At 45.8% G+C, this 17,401-nt stretch overlaps 1 protein-coding gene across 1 annotated transcript in view; it reads left to right on the top strand.

Annotated features, from left to right (window-relative positions):
• Nucleotides 1-5,739, top strand: part of CUNH1orf94 (chromosome unknown C1orf94 homolog) — a 43,235-nt gene extending 37,496 nt beyond the window's left edge. The window contains exon 7 of the mRNA XM_040231765.1: nucleotides 5,287-5,739. Coding sequence (XP_040087699.1) covers nucleotides 5,287-5,362 — 76 coding nt within the window. The 3' untranslated portion in view covers nucleotides 5,363-5,739. The remainder of the gene's footprint in view (nucleotides 1-5,286) is intronic.
• The last annotated feature ends 11,662 nt before the right edge of the window (nucleotides 5,740-17,401 follow it).

Below are 17,401 nucleotides of genomic sequence, written 5' to 3'. Positions count from 1 at the left end.
GGGGGCGCAGTGATGTTAGCGCCGTGACAAAGTGCCATCAAAGTGGCCCAGGGACAGAGGGAAGGTCCCTGCTGGGTGGGCAGTGAGGGCTACAGGATGGGGTCGATTCGGTCACTCAGTTGTGTCCGACTTTTTGCAACCCCATGAATCGCAGCACGCCAGGCCTCCCTGTCCATCACCATCTCCTGGATTCACTCAAACACAGGTCCATTGAGTCAGTGATGCCATCCAGCCATCTCATCCTCTGTTGTCCCCTTCTCCTCCTGCCCCCAATCCCTCCCAGCATCAGGGTCTTTTCCAGTGAGTCACTCTTCCCATGAGGTGGCCAAAGTATTGGAGTTTCAGCTTCAGCATCAATCCTTCCAAAGAACACCCAGGACTGATCTTTAGAATGGGCTGGTTGGATCTCCTTGCAGTCCAGGGGACTCTCAAGAGTCTTCTCCAACACCACAGTTCAAAATCATCAGTTCTTCGGCACTCAGCTTTCTTCACAGTCCAACTCTCACATCCATACATGACCACAGGAAAAACCATAACCTTGACTAGACGGACAGGATGGGGAGGGGGCAGCACCCTGGAGAATCAGGCTCTTGGGTGGGAGGTTGCATGGCAGACTTGAGACCTGGGGAATAAAGGCACCTGGCTGAGGCATGAGATTTACCCCTTGAATGAGATGGAAGATAGGAAAGGGAAGGCCAGACTTGGATTATTAAAAGCTCTGACTGGTGGGCCTGGGGGTCCGATGCAGAGCTGTGAATGCTGGAATGAACTGATGGGCCAGAGGGGAGAGAGATGGGGGAAGAGAGGTGACTGCAGGGTCTGTAAGAGAGGTGAGAGCAGATGGGACTGCAGAGGGCACACAGCCTGCCTGCTGGCCAGCAGATGCCCCTTCTATGCTGTAACTCTGGGCTCGGGGGAAGAGAGACTCGCCCAGAACCGGCCATGCGGAGGGGCAGCGTGCTCCCATTCTCGTTGGCCAGCTCTTGGGAAGCACTGGTGGGGAGCAGAAAGAGGGCGGGTGGAGCCCTGGTCTTGAGCTGTCTTCAGAGAGACAGGCAGGGGAGGAGACTGAGGAAGGAGCAGCCTTAGAAGCGGGCGGGAGCCAGGGGCCAGCTGGGGACCCTGTGGGCAAAGGAGAGAAAACGGAGGCACAGTGGTCAGCAGGCTGGAGGGGTGGCCTGAGAGGCTGGCTGGAAAGAAAGTGGGGTCAGAAAGGTGAAGCGGGGAGTGCAGGCCTGCATCCCTCAAAGGGATGGTTCATTTATTCAAAAAACTCTCTGTGGCCTCCTGCGTGTGCCTGGCTGGCTCTAGGCATGGGTTACTGGAGTGAACAAGACAAGCGTGTTTCCTTCTGTCATTCCAGGAGGATCGATAGACAATGCAGAAATAAACAAGCACCATACACGTCAGGTGCAGGGAAAGCGGGGAGATCTGAATGAAACGAGAGAACGAGCCGTGTGTACATATAGTTGATGAGCACTCTGGGCAGAGAGGACAGAAAGCGCAGTGGCCATGAAGTGGGAAATGCAGCCGGAGCACAGTTGGTGGGGGAGAGGGGGCGGATTGGAAGCCAGAGTGGCGGCAGGCCCAGACCAGAGAGGGTCCGCAAGGCCAGGTAGGAGAGAGACGTGGGCAGCCGCGAATGTTCTAATTCTCTGTGTGAGAAGATGACATGGGCCAGTGTACAAAGAGAGGGCTGTGGAGTAAGAGCTGATGGAGCGGACAGGCTGGGCGCCTTTACAGTTGCCCAAGCAAGAGGTGCTGGAGGCATAGACGAGGCAGTAACCCTGGAAAGGAGGCGAGAAAAATCTGAAACGTTTATCTTCTTCGTAGAATTGATGGGGCTTGAAGGTTGGATATGGAATAAGGAAAAGAGAGGAGTCAAGTGTGATTCCTAGTTTTGTTTGTTTAACTGAGCTATTTTATTTATTTTTAATTGGTGGGAAATTGCTTTGCAATTTTGTGTTGGTTTCTGCTGTACAACAACACGAATCAGTCATACTTATATATATATATATAAGTATATATATATGCATATGTCTGCTAAGTTGTTTCAGTCGTGTCCGACTCTGTGCGACCCCATAGACAGCAGCCCACCAGGCTCCCCGTCCCTGGGATTCTCCAGGCAAGAACACTGGAGTGGGTTGCCATTTCCTTCTCTAATGCATAAAAGTGAAAAGTGAAAGTGAAGTCGCTCAGTCGTGTGTGACTCTCAGCGACCCCATGGACTGCAGCCCACCAGGCTCCTTCGTCCATGGGATTTTCCAGGCAAGAGTACTGGAGTGGGGTGCCATTGCCTTCGTCGATACATATGTCTACATACATATATATATCTACATCCCTTCCCTCCCTCTCTTCCCTCTCCTCCCCTCATCTCACCCCTCTAGGTCATCACAGAGCTCCAGGCTGGGCTCCCTTTGTTATTTAGCAACTTCTCACGATTTCTTTTACACATGATAGTGAGAAAGTAGCATTGATTTGTAGGGTTTTGACTTGAGTGTCTGGATAAGTGGCAGTACCAAAGTCCGGATGATCAGGAATTTGGTTTTTGCATATGCGGAATTTTTAAAAATAATTTTATTTATGTATGTATTTATTTTTTGCTGTGCTGGGTCTTCACTGCTGCGTGGGCTTTTTCTCTGGCTGTGGCGAGCAGGGCTCCTGTCTAGCTGTGACACAAGGTTTCTCACTAGGGGAGCTTTTCTTGTTGCACAGCACAGACCCTAGGTGCATGGACCTCAGTAGCTCACAGCCAGTGGCTCCCCTGAACCACCAGGGAAGCTCTGCTTATGTGAAATTTGAGATGCCCGTTAGATACAGGAGTGGAGCTGTCGATGGGCAGGTGGGTGTCTGAGTCCGAGGCTCAGGGGAGAAGTGGTGGCTGGTAATATAAATTTGGGGATCATTAGCATACAGACGATGTTTAGAAGCATAAGGTGGGACAAGATCGCCTGGGAGCAGAGAGAAGAAGAGAGGCCCAAGGACCGGACCCTGGGCCTCCCAACATGTAGAGCAGTTGTGGAGATGGAGAGGCACAAGCAAAGGATCTAAGAGATGGGAGGAGAACAGGAGAGTGTGGAGTGGAGGGAGCCAGAGGAAGAGATGGAGGGGTGACAGTATGGCAAGAAAACCTGGGCACCACAGGGTGGGGCGTAGGGAGCCCTGGGCTCAGGGGTGGTGTTGGGGGTTACTAGTTGTGCTGGATGGAATAAGGTCCAGAAGACGCTGTCCTGGGCATGGAGGGGTACAAGGGCCTAGGTGGAGAGAGTTTAGTTTGGGAGACAAGGAGGGTCTGTGTTTCCTCTGGTTCAGGAGCAAAGACGAGAACCAAGAGACCAAACTATATGTGGTGGGAGAGGAAGGAGCAGGTGGCCTCTGTTCTCAGGGAAGGAGGAGGGGAGCCCTCTCTGACCTCTGCTAAGTCCAGGATCACCATACAATGTATCTGTCAAGCAGTAATAAGCTTAAGAGTCAAAAGAAGGCAAATAATAATTGCACTGGGAATGCCAGTGGAGAAACTGTCCCAGGCAAACCAAGACCTTTCAACGGTGCTCGGTGCTCGAGAAGCAATTCAAGCTCCTCCTCTTCCTCTAGGAAGCACTCCTGGATAACTATAGTCCACATGGATTAGCCCTCTTCCTGGCTCTCTAGGGTACGTCCTGTCCAGAGCATGCCCTTGGCAGCTGACCCCATCAGAACTTTTCAACCGGAAGGGCTCAGATGCATGGGGTGTGACAACAGATATGAGGTGTGTTATAACTAATTGATTGCTGGTAATGATTAAGTACTGAAGTATGGATTATGGCCTTTATTTTGCAAACCAGAGTGGAATTCAGAGTATCCTTATAGTAACATCACTTCCAATAATTTCTTTTCCAATATGATTTTTGAAAAAGAGAAAAAGAAATGAGGTTACCACTGACATGAATTGCTTATCCAGCACCCTACCTCATGCCATGTCCTGGACTGGGTGCTGAGTGTAGAATGGTGAACAATCCAGACAGTGTCCCTGTTCTCAGAAAATTTATTTTAGTGAGAAGGGATGCGGACAACCCAAATCCTCGGTTGTCCACGGCTGCTCGCTGTGAGCGACGGATACCAACACCAGCTGAGGCATTACAAATTAATGCGCTGGTGTGTCCCATTGCTTCTCCCCTCCTCTGCCCCCCGCTCCTTTTCTGTTTCATCAGTTCATGGGAGGGCGCCACGAACGTGAGCATCTTCTGTAATATGCATCTGCCCAGCTGAAAAGCGACCGAGAATCCCTGGATTAGACTAAATCTAGCCATTTGCTCTGCTGTGATTTGTCTTGAGCTCTATTCCATTCATTCAAAGTATCCTAGCAGATGGGGAAAGAAATTGCAATAGGATACCAGAAGTGTGAGTAAATGATTCCATCTGGAGAGGTCAACGAAGTCTTCTCAGAGAAGATGGCTTTCGAACTCTCTTTCGAAGTATGACTAGCCAGGGAGAAAAGGCAGAAGAGTATGTATTTCTGTTCTTGGAGGTTGAGGCTCAGGTCTTCTTGTCTCTTCCTTCCCTGGGGGTCTAGCAAAGCTGCGGGCAGTCAGGGGCACCTCCGGGCTTTCTTGCAAGATTGCGGTGAAATGCAGGGCCTGATTGAACGTGGTGCTGAGAAGGGGATCAGGAGCCCTGGGGTGGGCGGATTCTGAAATCTCACCCTGGGACGTGGGTCTGAGTTCTCTGATGTGAAATTTCTTGAGGGGCACGCAAGATCCTCTAAGGCAAGTACAGGGGCTATAGGCCCACAGGTAAGGTGCTCCAATCCAGAGAGGCTTCCTAGGCTCTGGTCCTGGATACGGAGAAAGCATAGGCTGGACAGAGTCCCTACAGGCGGCCAGGGCCTTCCTGACCTAAGGGAGTGGCAGAAGAAACTCTTTGTTGTCTTCCAATAATATCATTTCAATATTTTATTTTCTCAGAGCCAAAGCTTTTTGTATTACTGCTAAAGCTTTCAGTTTCTAAGCCTGTCATGATCTTCCCAGTCTTTGACAGCCCCCACATTAACATATTACTTTCCCTAATATCACCACCACATCAGGAATTCCATCACAATGCTTTTTTTCTCTTAGTTGCAACACTCAGGCAGAATCTTCATTGCCACACGTAGGCTCTTTAGTTGCGGCATGAGAACTTAGTTGTGGCACGTGTGGTCTGGTTCCTTGGCCAGGGGTTGAACCCGGGCCCCTTCATTGGGAGGGTGGTGTCTTAACCACTGGACCACCAGGGAAGTCCCATCACGATGTCCTTTTCTTTCTCCTCCAGGTTTGGCTCAACATCCACTGGGCCCCTGATGAACAGCCCCTACTTTTCCTCCAGTGGGAATGGCATAAATTTTTAGATCGCCTTCTTAGCTCCCTCCTCCCACTTTAGCCCCTGGAGCAGGGCTAAGGGCTCTGGAATTCTGGATTCTGCAGCAGCTTGGTATGAAGTTTGGAAAGCCAAGGTTCCGACCAGGTCACAGACAGAAAACAGCAAGGCCAGACGCATCTATGGACCAACACTCATACGCACACACAGTCCGCCCCCCGGCAAAGTGCAGAGCACACGCTCCCCCCTTGGATTCATATGTACTTGCTCATCCACATATGCATCTGTATTTAGCTAACATGAGTGATTTTTGTTTTTTGTTGTTGTTGGTAAAATAGAAGTAAGACACTTAATTTTAGAAAGTTTGTATTTTCCGATAAAAGTATGAGCTGCTTGACGTAGAGTGTGCCTGTTTATTTTCTGTAATGCTCCGTGTAATCATCACTGCTCCTTCCCCCGCCTCCCACCCCGGGAGACTCAAAGTTTACTGAGGACACAGGCTACCATCCTCCAAGTGCTTCTCTGTAAATGAGGGACCCCAGGGATCGTACACTTGAGGGCTTACCTATTCTTTTGTGTGTGATCCACTCACTTCTCAAGAGCCCAAATTAAGCATCTCAGGAATGGATGAAGAAGAAGGGCGTCCTGCTGTGCCCTGTCCAGGTGACCACTCACAGAAAAGGCTCTCTTGGATACGAGACGGGAAAATGTGTCCTGAAAATCCGTTCTAAAAGTAATCCTAAATATTGGGATAGACAAGATGATATCTGATGATTGGAGATCAGTGCTGAACTAGAGGTCAGTCTCAGAACTGCCCCTCATGGCAATGTCCCTGGATCATTCTCAATCAGCTATTATCAGCGACTTGGATAGGGACGCTGAAAGCATATGGATCACGTGGATGGAAGGCACAGATCTGAGAAGAGGAGGGGTCCTGAGTCAGTGACACGCATATACTTTAACTCTCCTATTCGATACCCTTGGCAGGTACCATTAGGCTGTTCCTCTGAGCCACAGGACCATTCTCCCTGTGGTAGTCCAGGCAGCCATCACTGATCAGGGATGGTCTATGAAATGAACTATTTTTTGGCAAACCATCATAAGATGAAATTAAACAGAAGGTTAATCTAAGGACCTCTACCTCTTGGGTTCAAAAATTGATCCATGTACATGCAGATGGACCAACACTGTCAGTTCTAAATTGCCCTATTACCAGTCCTAATACTCACCCGAGAGCTTGGTCTCACCTTGGCTGAGGTCAGTGAGGGCCAGGTCTGGGGGACGTTAGGAGCCCAGTCCCGATTGCAGTGAGAGGCTAGGGATATGCAAGTCACCAGTGTCTCAGGATGGGCTTAAGTCCAGGATTCGCAAGAGCATTTCTCTTGCCTTCACTGTGTGACACAGCTGACCTTTCTTCCTGGGTCCCTGGAAGTCAATTTCTTTTCCAGGCACCACTCAGTGACTAAATAACAGTAATAACAAGGAGACTAAGAACATTTATACCAACTTCATTTGCAATGAAACTAAGAGAAGACAGCGATTTTATCTGCTATGTTCAAAGGCAGAAGTAGGATAGAGTAATGGTGAATGCCTTTGCAGAGGAGTGAAAGATCAAGTTGAAATGTCTGCCAATCAACAAGAAGCAAACCATTTCCCCCTGCTGAGCCTGAATAGAGGTGAAAGCAAGGGGTTGATATATAATAAGAGGTATCTCCTATCCTGGCCCCAAAAAGCCAGGGGCCACAGTTTCATAGGAGACAGGATGCACTTTTTCTGGAGAAACATACAGAGCACGCATAAGGATTATGGAGATGAGGGTGCAGATAGAAAATGGGCATTAGGTGAAATACATAGCCACAGCCAAAGCCAGCAGCTGGACTTTACCCAAGAAGCAGGGATTTGGAGAGTTCTCTGAAGAAACTGAAATGCCCCATAGGCACTTGGAGGTACCAATGAAAATTACCCCATGATTATGCTCTTTCACAAAGAGCTTCCAATCAACTTTTAAGGTCTTCATGCTTAATAGGAACGAACAATCTCCACCAAGAAAGACAAAGGTAAGGGAGTTCCCTGGTTGCCACGTGGTTAGAATTCTGGGATGTCACCACCATGGCCCAGGTTCAGTTCCTGGTCAGGGGACTGAGACCCCACGAGCCACCCCTCACCAAAAAATGTAAGAAGAACTAAGAGGAAAAAGCATAGCATTCTCAGGGAGAGAAGAGAAGACAGTATATTTTTAAAATAAGACAATATGCCGTATGATTATTTTTAAAAATCGGAACAAGAAAGCGCTTCTGAAATTAAAACAGTGATAGCTGATTTAATTTTTTCAGTAGAAAGGGTTGGAAGCTAGCATCAGAGAGATCTTCCAGAAAGGAGAATTTTTAAAACATACAGTGATGGATTATAGGAGATAAAAGGTAAGAAAATGAGAAGCCCAGTCCAGGAGACCAAGTACCTGGTTAACAGGAGTTCTAGGCAGACCAGTGTAAAGCGAGGGGAGGGAAGTACCAATAGGAATACAAAAGAAAATTCCCCAGATTGAATGGCCCAGACTAGTGCTCAGTGAAATGAATGAAAAAGATCTACATCAAGCCACATCATTGTAAAATTTCAGCATATCAAGGATAAAGACAAAATCCTAAGGTTTTCAGAAAATCCTGCTCACATACAAATGTTCATAAATGAGAATGGCCTCATATTTCTCAGCAGTAACATTGGAACCTAGAAGAGCCTGGAACAAAGCTGTCACCACTTTGATTTTTTTTTTCTTTTTTTTTTTCATCACTGAATTTTACACTTTAAAAAATATTGGAGTAGAATTGCTTCATAATGTATCAGTTTCTGCTGTACAACAAAGTGAATCGGCTATATGGATACATATATCCCCTCCCCTTAGGCCTCCCTCCTACTCACCCCAAGTCCTGGCCCTCTGGGTCATCGCAGAGCACCAGGCTGAGCTCCCTGTGTTACACAGCAGCTCCCCACTCGCTGTTGTGCACAAACGGTGTATACACGCCAACGCTGCTCTCTCAGTGCACCCCGCCCTCTGCTTCTCCCCCTATGTCCACACGTCCACTCTCACATGGAAACAACTTCTAATGGAAAACTAGACTCTCATCCGTGGAGGTAGAATGACAGTGTCTTCAGATATGCAGAGCCTCAAAAACTTTGCCTCCTTGAACCTTTGTCAGGAAGCCATGTGGGTTACCCAGGACAGAAGACGTGGAATAGAGAAAACAGGTACCCTCAGTGGGAGGGAGGCTGAGGAAATTCCTGGGATGTTGAAAGAAGAAGATATTAGCTCAAGAACCATGAAGCAAAACCTGGAAAGCTACACCATTGCCAGCCCAGATTAGGACAGGAAATTGGAGGCCTCAGATAAGAGGTGTGTTGGTGGTGGTGGTAGGGGTGGGTGGCTGTGAGGGGCTGGAGAAGAAGAAAATGACTGATCATTCTGACAGAGTTGACTGTGTGGAAAATTGTATTGAGAATTGTTTTATAGCAGTTTGTAGGGGAGGGAAGATTTAGCTATAAATTCAAATAAGAAATGAAACAATTGTTATTAACTCAGCAGTGAACAATATTTACGTGATCAACATGATAATAAAAAACCATATATGGATTTAACCAAAATTAGTGTGATAACTATAGTGGGAGGATGGAGGCGAAGAAAGGGGTGTGAAAAGAGCTGAAATCTTTTTGTCATCATATGAAATCAGTAGGTAATATCCAAAACAGATAATTTGAGAGATAGTGGAATTCCCATAATTCTCTGGAAATCTGGAAGTAAACTCCAGAATAAAGAAAGCACTAGGAGCGTTGAGTTACCTATGAGCAGCAGTTACCTATGGATGGGTTTGTGAGGGAGGGTGGTGTGGGGATCATGCCCTTGTTTATGATTCTTTGAACATTATTTGGCTTTTTATTTGTTTATTTTTTTGTATTGAAGTATAGTTGGGGCTATTCCCTGGCGGCTCAGACAGTGAAGAATCTGCCTGCAATGCGGAAGACCCCATTTTGATCCCTGGGTCAGGAGGATCCCCTGGAGAAGAGAATGGCTACCTACTCCAGTATTCTTGCCTGCAGAATTCTATGGACAGAGGAGCGTAGTAAGCTACAATCTATGGGGTCACAAAGAGATGGACACGACTGAGCAACTAACACATAGTTGATTTGCAATGTTGTGCCAGTATCTGTAGTACAGCAAAATGACTCAGTTATACACATTTAGACACTCTGTTTTTAATATTCTTTCCCATTATGGTTTATCAGAGGATATTGAATATAGTTCCCTGTGTTATTCAGTAGGGCCTTGTTGTTTATCCATCCTATGCATAATAGCTTTTGTCTGCTAATCCCAAACTTGCAATACTCTCTTCCCCCACCTACCCGCTCTCCCGGCAACCACAGTCTGATTTCTATGTCTGTGAGTCTGTTTCTGCTTGCTTCCTAGATAGGTTCATTTGTGCCATACTTCAGACTCCACACATAAATGATATCATCTAGTATTTGTCTTTCTCTTTCTGATTTGCTTCACTTAGTGTGATAATCTCTAGCTGCATCCAGGTAGATGCAAATGGCATTATTTGGATCTTTTTTATGACGGATACGCCTCTGTGCGCATGCGCCCCGTCTTCTTTGCCCGCTCATCTGCCGATGCGCATTTAGGTTGCTTCCTTGTTTCGGCTGTTGTGAATAGCATTGTGTGGCTTTTAAAATGTGTGTGTTTAACTTTAATAAAAATAAGTATTCGTTTTTAAAAAAGAAAGAAATGCATGCAGAACAACATCTGGTGTGGTGCCTGGCACACAATGGTTATCAAAAACACTTGTGAAGCTGTATTGAGCGGCATTGTGACACTAGAGCCCATCCCGGCATGTCTAGGAATCAGATTCTCAGAAGCCTCTATGGATTTTTTTCCCCTAAGAAATTCGTTAGGAGGAAACTTAAGGGAGGGCTGGAGCCAAAGCCCGAAGTCTTTCCAACACGTTGTTCTCCCTGACTCTGCTCACCTCTCAGAGAAGTCCAGAAATGGATGCAGAGTGGTGGGAACTGGGACTCATAAGAATTGGGAAGGGATTGAAGATCCCCATGTCCTCCGTGTTCCTTCCCAGTCTGGGAAGGGATTGAAGATCCCCATGTCCTCCGTGTTCCTTCCAACCGACTCTCCCCTCTAATCAGCCTACAGTCACTGAACCTTATTCTTAAGGATACATCTTAAGATGTATCTTAAGGTTAAGACGATCAGCAGTGAGGAAGACAGACATAGCACCTCTCCCATGCATTTTGCACTTAGACATTAACTCATAGTTACAATGGAAGGTTTATTAACAGGATATATGAGAGCAAGATAGCCACCTCAGTTCAGAACACCAGATAAGTGACATCTGACATTTTACATCCCTGGACTCTGTAACGAATGCTCATCTAATACATTTTCAAGTCACAACCCCCTCAGACTCTTTCCTCCGAACAGTCTTTGTTTGCAAAATTTTAAACTAATGATAGTCCATGTGTGGTTTAAGTGAGGAGTAGCAAAATTGTGGGTTCCTGAAATATTTAATAAAATAAGAACGAAAGGCACTTGCTCCTTGGAAGTAAAGCTATGACAAACCTAGACAGCGTATTCAAAAGCAGAGACATCACTCTGAAGACAAAAATCCATATAGTCAAAGCTATGGTTTTTCCAGTAGTCATGTACGGATGGGTGAGTTGGCCATAAAGAAGGCTGAGCACCAAAGAACTGATGCTTTCGAACTGTGGTGGTGGAGATGACTCTTGAGAGTCCCTTGGACAGCAAGGAAATCAAACCAGTCCATTTTGAAGGAAATAAACCCTGAATATTCACTGGAAGGACTGATGCTGCAGCTGATGCTCCAATACTTTGGCCACCTGATTTGAAGAGCTGACTCTGGAAAAGACCCTGATATTGGGGAAGATTGAGGGCAGGAGGAGAAGGGGACGACAGAGGATGAAACGGTTGGATGGCATCACCGACTCAGTGGACATGAGCTTGAGCAAACTTTGGGAGATAGTGAAGGACAGGGAAGCCTGATGTGTTGCAGTCTATGGGGTTGCAAAGAGTTATACATGACTTAGAAACTGAACAACAACAACAGCTAATCATTTAGCGCTTATGCTGGAACAGGCACAACGCTGGATACATCACATTTATTATCAAATGTACACTGGCAATAACCTGGGGTAAATAGAGGTGTTACAACTGTAGAAATTAAGGTTCAGTGTGATTAAGGATCTTGTCTAAGGTCACGTGGTAAGTGACTCAAAATCAATATTCCTACCCACTTTTCCTATCACTTCCCTGTTTCTAGTAACATGGCCCAGAGTGAATGAACTTTGTTGGCACAGATATCACATGGTTAATGACTGTTAAGTTTTCAGGCAGCTAAGACCTCTAGGTCATTTTCCAGTATTAAACCACGGAGGGAGAAGTGGGAGGCAGGGCCTGGAGACTCGGGGTAAGCAGCCCTACAGAAAGGGAAGGGAGTTCATCTGGAGCAGCTCCTCCTGGACTTCAAGTTCTCTTGTCTCCTTCCTTTGGGAGGGCATCCTCAGTTCTGTGTTATCCATCCCTCCCTAAGACAGGAATTTCCAATTGGCATCAAATATGTATTTCCCCCTTCTCCCCTTTGTAATAGAACTCCCCTTTTCAGATTGGCACATGACCACCCAGAAACTGTGACTTAGTTCTGGTGGATGAGATGAAATGTAGGCAGAAGTGTTATGTGTGATTTCTGGAAATCGGAGATATATTATGAAGTTGATGGAGCAACAAGAGAGAAGAGTGAGTCTCCAAAGACTGTGGTGGTGCCAGGCCAGCACACAAGTGCCTGTCCCTGGACTTTGCTTACATGAAAAGAAAACGAACACTTTTGAAAAGCCACTGCTATTTTGAGTTTCTGTCACATGCGTGCATACGTGCTCTGTCGCTTCACTCGTGTCCAACTCTTTGCAACCCTGTGGACTGTAGCCTGCCAGGCTCCTCTGTCCATGGATTCTCCAGGCAAGAATACTGGAGTGGGTTGCCATGCCCTCCTCCAGGGGATCTTCCTGATCCAGAGATTGAACCTGCGTCTTCTGCATTGCAGGCAGATTCTTTACCCACTGAGCCACCTGGGAAGCACTTCTTTCACACATAACCAAAGCTAATCCTATGTGACATGCTCAAAAATGAAATAACTCCATTCCTTCAAAAAGACTTCTTTCTGCTACTAGATATTCTCAAGATAACATCATCTTTCCATCTACCAATCCATTTATCCATCCATCTTTCAATTTATTCATCACTTAGTAGACATTTATTGAATGCCCCCCTTACACCAGACATTGGGTTAAGTCCTGAGCTACCTAATTGGATAATCTTATTCTCTGCCCTCACAGAGCTAACTATAAAGAAAAACCTTTGAACAAGGAAGGCTTTGCTTGTCACAACCATACTTCCCAGCTGCCACTGAAAGAAAAGGGAAATATTAGCTTAGTGGGATCAGTCTCACCCATGAAACATTTACCCTTTGCTTCTCTTTACAGGGAGAGAAACAGGCCTAGAGAAAGTGAGAGTGGCCTATCTATATTTTGGGGGATTGCATCTTTCTGTCAAGTCCCCATTCTCAGTCACTAGAAGACAGAACCATGTTAGTTATTTTAACAGAAAAAATATTAATATAAATAAATAATTTTTAACTCTACATTGAAAACCTGAAAAGAAAAAAAAAAATTCCAAGGGTGACACAGAAGTAGCAATTGCAAAACAGCTGCCATCCAAAGAGAAGGCAGACTTATTCATATGTAGAGGCCTAGAGGAGGAGCGGAGAAGGCAATGGCACCCCACTCCAGTACTCTTGCCTGGAAAATCCCATGGACAGAGGAGCCTAGTGGGCTGCAGTCCATGGGGTCACTAAGAGTCAGACTCGACTGAGCTACTTCACTTTCACTTTTCACTTTCATGCATTGGAGAAGGAAATGGCAACCCATTCCACTGTTCTTGCCTGGAGAATCCCAAGGATGGCAGAGATTGGTGGGTTGCCGTCTGTGGGGTCACACAGAGTCGGACACGACTGAAATGACTTAGCAGCAGCAGCAGCAGCGGAGAAGACGTGAGGAGCTGAAGCTCAGACATGTGAATCTGGGGAGCAGAAAATGTCTGGGTGGTGCTAGTGTCTCTGGACTCAGAAAAGGCTCCCTGGGAATAGGAACCCATATCTTTAAGGAGGAGGCATCAGATTACTGGTGTTAATGTTCTAAGATGCCTCAGTGAGACTGGTTCTGCAAGTGTTGGAAAAATAGTAAGCTGACTGCAAATGCTACTACTGAGCAAAGTTGTCATTGTTAGAGTGATGCTGATCAGAATAGGAGCCAAACAAGAATGAACAAGTCCCTTCTTCCTCTTCTAGCCTGGGGTCTCTCTCGAGGGCCCCTGCTTCACAGAGCCTAACAGATCCAGCAGACAAAGTAGAAATGTGGTTTGCGAAGTTTTAGGATTATTAGGCAATGAAGTCCTAATAACTGGTACATGGCTACACTCCAGTAATTCTTTCTTGGAGAATTTCAGGGACAGAGGAGCCTGGCAGGCTACAGCCCATGGGATGGCAAACAGTCTGACATGACTGAGCCACTAACAGTTTTTCAAGCCCTACTATGGACTGAATGTCCATGTAACCACCACATCCGTATGTTGAATCCCTAGTCCTCAATATGAAGGTATTTGGAGATGAAGCCTTTGGGAGGTAATTAGGGTTAGGTGAGATCAAGAGAATGGGGCCCTCATGATGGGATCAATGCCCTTAAAAGAAGAGACATCAGAGAGCTTGCTCTTCTCCTCCACAAGCACACAAAGATGAGGTCATGTGAGCATATGGCCAGATGGTGGCCCCCTACAAGCCAGGAGAAGAGGCCTCAGAATGAAACCTATCTGGCTGGCACCTTGACCTTGGACATTCTTGACTCTAGAACTAAAAGACATACATTTCCGTTGTTTAAGTCACCTGCTGTTGTTCAGTCACCTAGTCGTGTCCAACTCTTTGCAACTCCATGGACTGCAGCACGCCAGGCCTCCCTGTCCCTCACCATCTCCCAAAGTTTGTCTAAGTTCATGTACCTTGCATTGGTGATGCCATCCAACCATCTCATCCTCTGTCTTCCCTTTCTCCTCCTGCCCTCAGTCTTTCCCAGTATCAGGCTCTTTTCCAGTGAGTCAGTTCTTCGTATCAGGTGCCCCAAATACTGGAGCTTCAGCTTCAGTATCAGTCCTTCCGTTGAGTATTCAGGGTTGATTTCCTTTAAGGTTGACTGGTTTGATCTCCTTGCTGTCCAAGGGACTCTCAAAATTTTCTCCAGCATCACATTTTGAAAGCATCAGTTCTTTAGTGCTTGGCCTTCTTTAGGATCCACCTCTCACACCCCTACAAGCCAGGAGAAAAGGCCTCAGAATGAAACCTATCTGGTTGGCACCTTGACCTTGGATGTTCTTGACTCTAGAACTAAGAAAAATAAATTCCTGCTGTTTAAGTCACATAGTTTATGTTTTCTTGTTGTTGTTATGGAAGCCCTAGCAGAATAAGACATTCCACAATGACCTTGGTGTAGAAGCTTTTCAAGGTTGGTGAGGTGCTCTAAAGTCAAATATGGAAGTGACCACATCAAGAGTTATTTTCTGAAACTCACGTCAGTCAATTTTCCAGAACCTCAAGAAGAGTGAGTGTGTGGGTCATCGTGGAAATTAAGCTTCCCAGGACAAGACATTTTTACAATGTTTCTCCAAATCTTCATTCTTCAGAACTCCCCCATTGTCCTTCAGGAATCACCCCCAGGAAGCACGGGGGGTGGTTGGGGGATGATCAGAAACTATTAATCAACAGCCAAGTCGTCTTCTTTCTGCTTCATAAAGTCTCAAGGCTTAGCTTCAGCAGTTTATTAAATTACCAGAACGCCAAGAAAAATAGCTTTAATAACACATTTCTGGCTATCTATTATTTTTTTATAACCCAGAGTGGAGAATTAAAAGGCTCCCTACCATTTAAAATAGCATTTTTGAAATTAAAATGAACATGTTAGAGGGATCTTTTTTTTTTTTTACTCAAAAAATAAGCCATTGATTCAGGATGTGATTACTCTAAGCTGAAATTTTATAGCTAAATCTTTGTTTGGTGTAAGGGAAGGAGGAGAAATGGTTTTTCCTGAGAAGCTTAAAAGTATATTAATTAGAACAGGTGGATGGGCAGGTCACTTTGTCCTCTCATGTGGTTTAGTGTTACAAACACTAGTTTCAAAAATTATGATGTTAAAGGAATTGAGATGAAATTGCCGTCTAGGGGACCAGCTGGCCACCCAGATGGGACCTCATGGGGGGCAGAGCTATGGTGAATGAACAGCCCACAGTTCAGACTCTTGTTTCTGAACTTGAAAATTCAAGAACATTATCAGGGCCCTTAGATATGACCAAAGTCCTAGGTTAATGTATAAACTCACCTACCATTTATTTCTAATGAGGTAAATTTTTGACAATCACTCACTGAGCTCCACCATGCTATGAAGCCTAGATAAAATGGTAAACTAATTATATACATTATATTATATATATATAAATATATTATATAAATTATAGTATATATTATATAAATATATACATATATAAACTAATACAGAGGGTTGTAGTATTCCTTTCCTATGGTAATGTTCCTGTAACAAATTGTTCCAATATGTGACTTGAAACAACCTAGAGATTGTCATACTGAGTGAAGTAAGTCAGACAGAGAAAGACAAATATATGATATTGCTTATTTGTGGAATCTTTAAAAAAAAAAGCACAAATGAACTAACCTATAAAACAGAAATACAGATGTAGAAAACAAGCTTATGGCTCTCAGTGGGTAAGAGATGAGAGGGATAAATTAGGAAGTTGGGACTGACATATACACGCTGCGTTGTGCTGGGCTTAGTTACTCAGTCGTGTCCAACTCTTTGCAACACCATGGACTGTAGCCCACCAGGCTCCTCTGTCCATGCGGATTCTCCAGGCTAGAATTCTGGAGTGGGTAGCTATTTTCTTCTTCAGGGGATCTCCCCAACCCAGGGATTCAACCAAGTCTCCCACATCGCAGGCAGATTCTTTACCATTTGAGCCACCAGGGAAGGCCAGGAATGCCGGAGTGGGTTGCCATGCCCTCCTCATATACACACTGCTGCTGCTGCTGCTGCTGCTGCTAAGTCGCTTCGGCTGTGTCCGACTCTGTGCCACCCCATAGACAGCAGCCCACCAGGCTCCCCGTCCCTGGGATTCTCCAGGCAAGAACACTGGAGTGGGTTGCCATTTCCTTCTCCAATGCATGAAAGTGAGAAGTGAAAGTCAAGTCGCTCAGTCATGTCTGACTCTTAGAGACCCCTTGGACTGCAGTCCACCAGGCTCCTCCATCCATGGGATTTTCCAGGCAAGAGTACTGTACACACTACTGTATATAAAATAGATAACTAATAAGGACTACTGTATAGCACAGGGAACTCTACCCCATATTCTGTAATAACTTATATAGGAAAAGAATCTAAAAAAGAGTGGCTATCTACAGGTAGAACAGATTCACTTTGTTGTACACCAGAACCTAATACAATATTGTAAATCAACTATATTCCAATACGAATTAAAAAACAAACAAGCAAAAACACTTATGATCTCACAGGTTCTGTGGGTCAGGAACTTGGGCATGGCTTAGCTGAGTCCTCGCTTCAGCATCTCCTACAGGCTGCAACCCAAGTGTCTGCCATGGCTGCAGTCTCATCAGAAGGCTTAACTGGGAAGGAGCCATTCCCAAAGCGAGTAGGCATGTGTTTGTCGGCAAGGTTCAGTTCCTTGCAGGGGCCTCCCTTGGTTTCTTTCCACGTGGACCTTTGCATACAGCATTTCACAAAGGCAGGAAGCAAGCAAGAAGGCAAGAAAGAGTGCCAGCAAGGGTCCACTAGCAAGATGGAAGTTGCAGTCATCCTGTAACTAACCTAATCATGGAAGTAGTGAGTGTAAGTCACTCAGTCGTGTCCAGCTCTTTGCGACCCCATGGGC

This window comes from Oryx dammah, unplaced genomic scaffold, assembly GCF_014754425.2.
Source record: "Oryx dammah isolate SB20612 unplaced genomic scaffold, SCBI_Odam_1.1 HiC_scaffold_28, whole genome shotgun sequence".
NCBI classification, from domain to species: domain Eukaryota; kingdom Metazoa; phylum Chordata; class Mammalia; order Artiodactyla; family Bovidae; genus Oryx; species Oryx dammah.
This window is presented reverse-complemented; position numbering and strand designations above follow the sequence as displayed.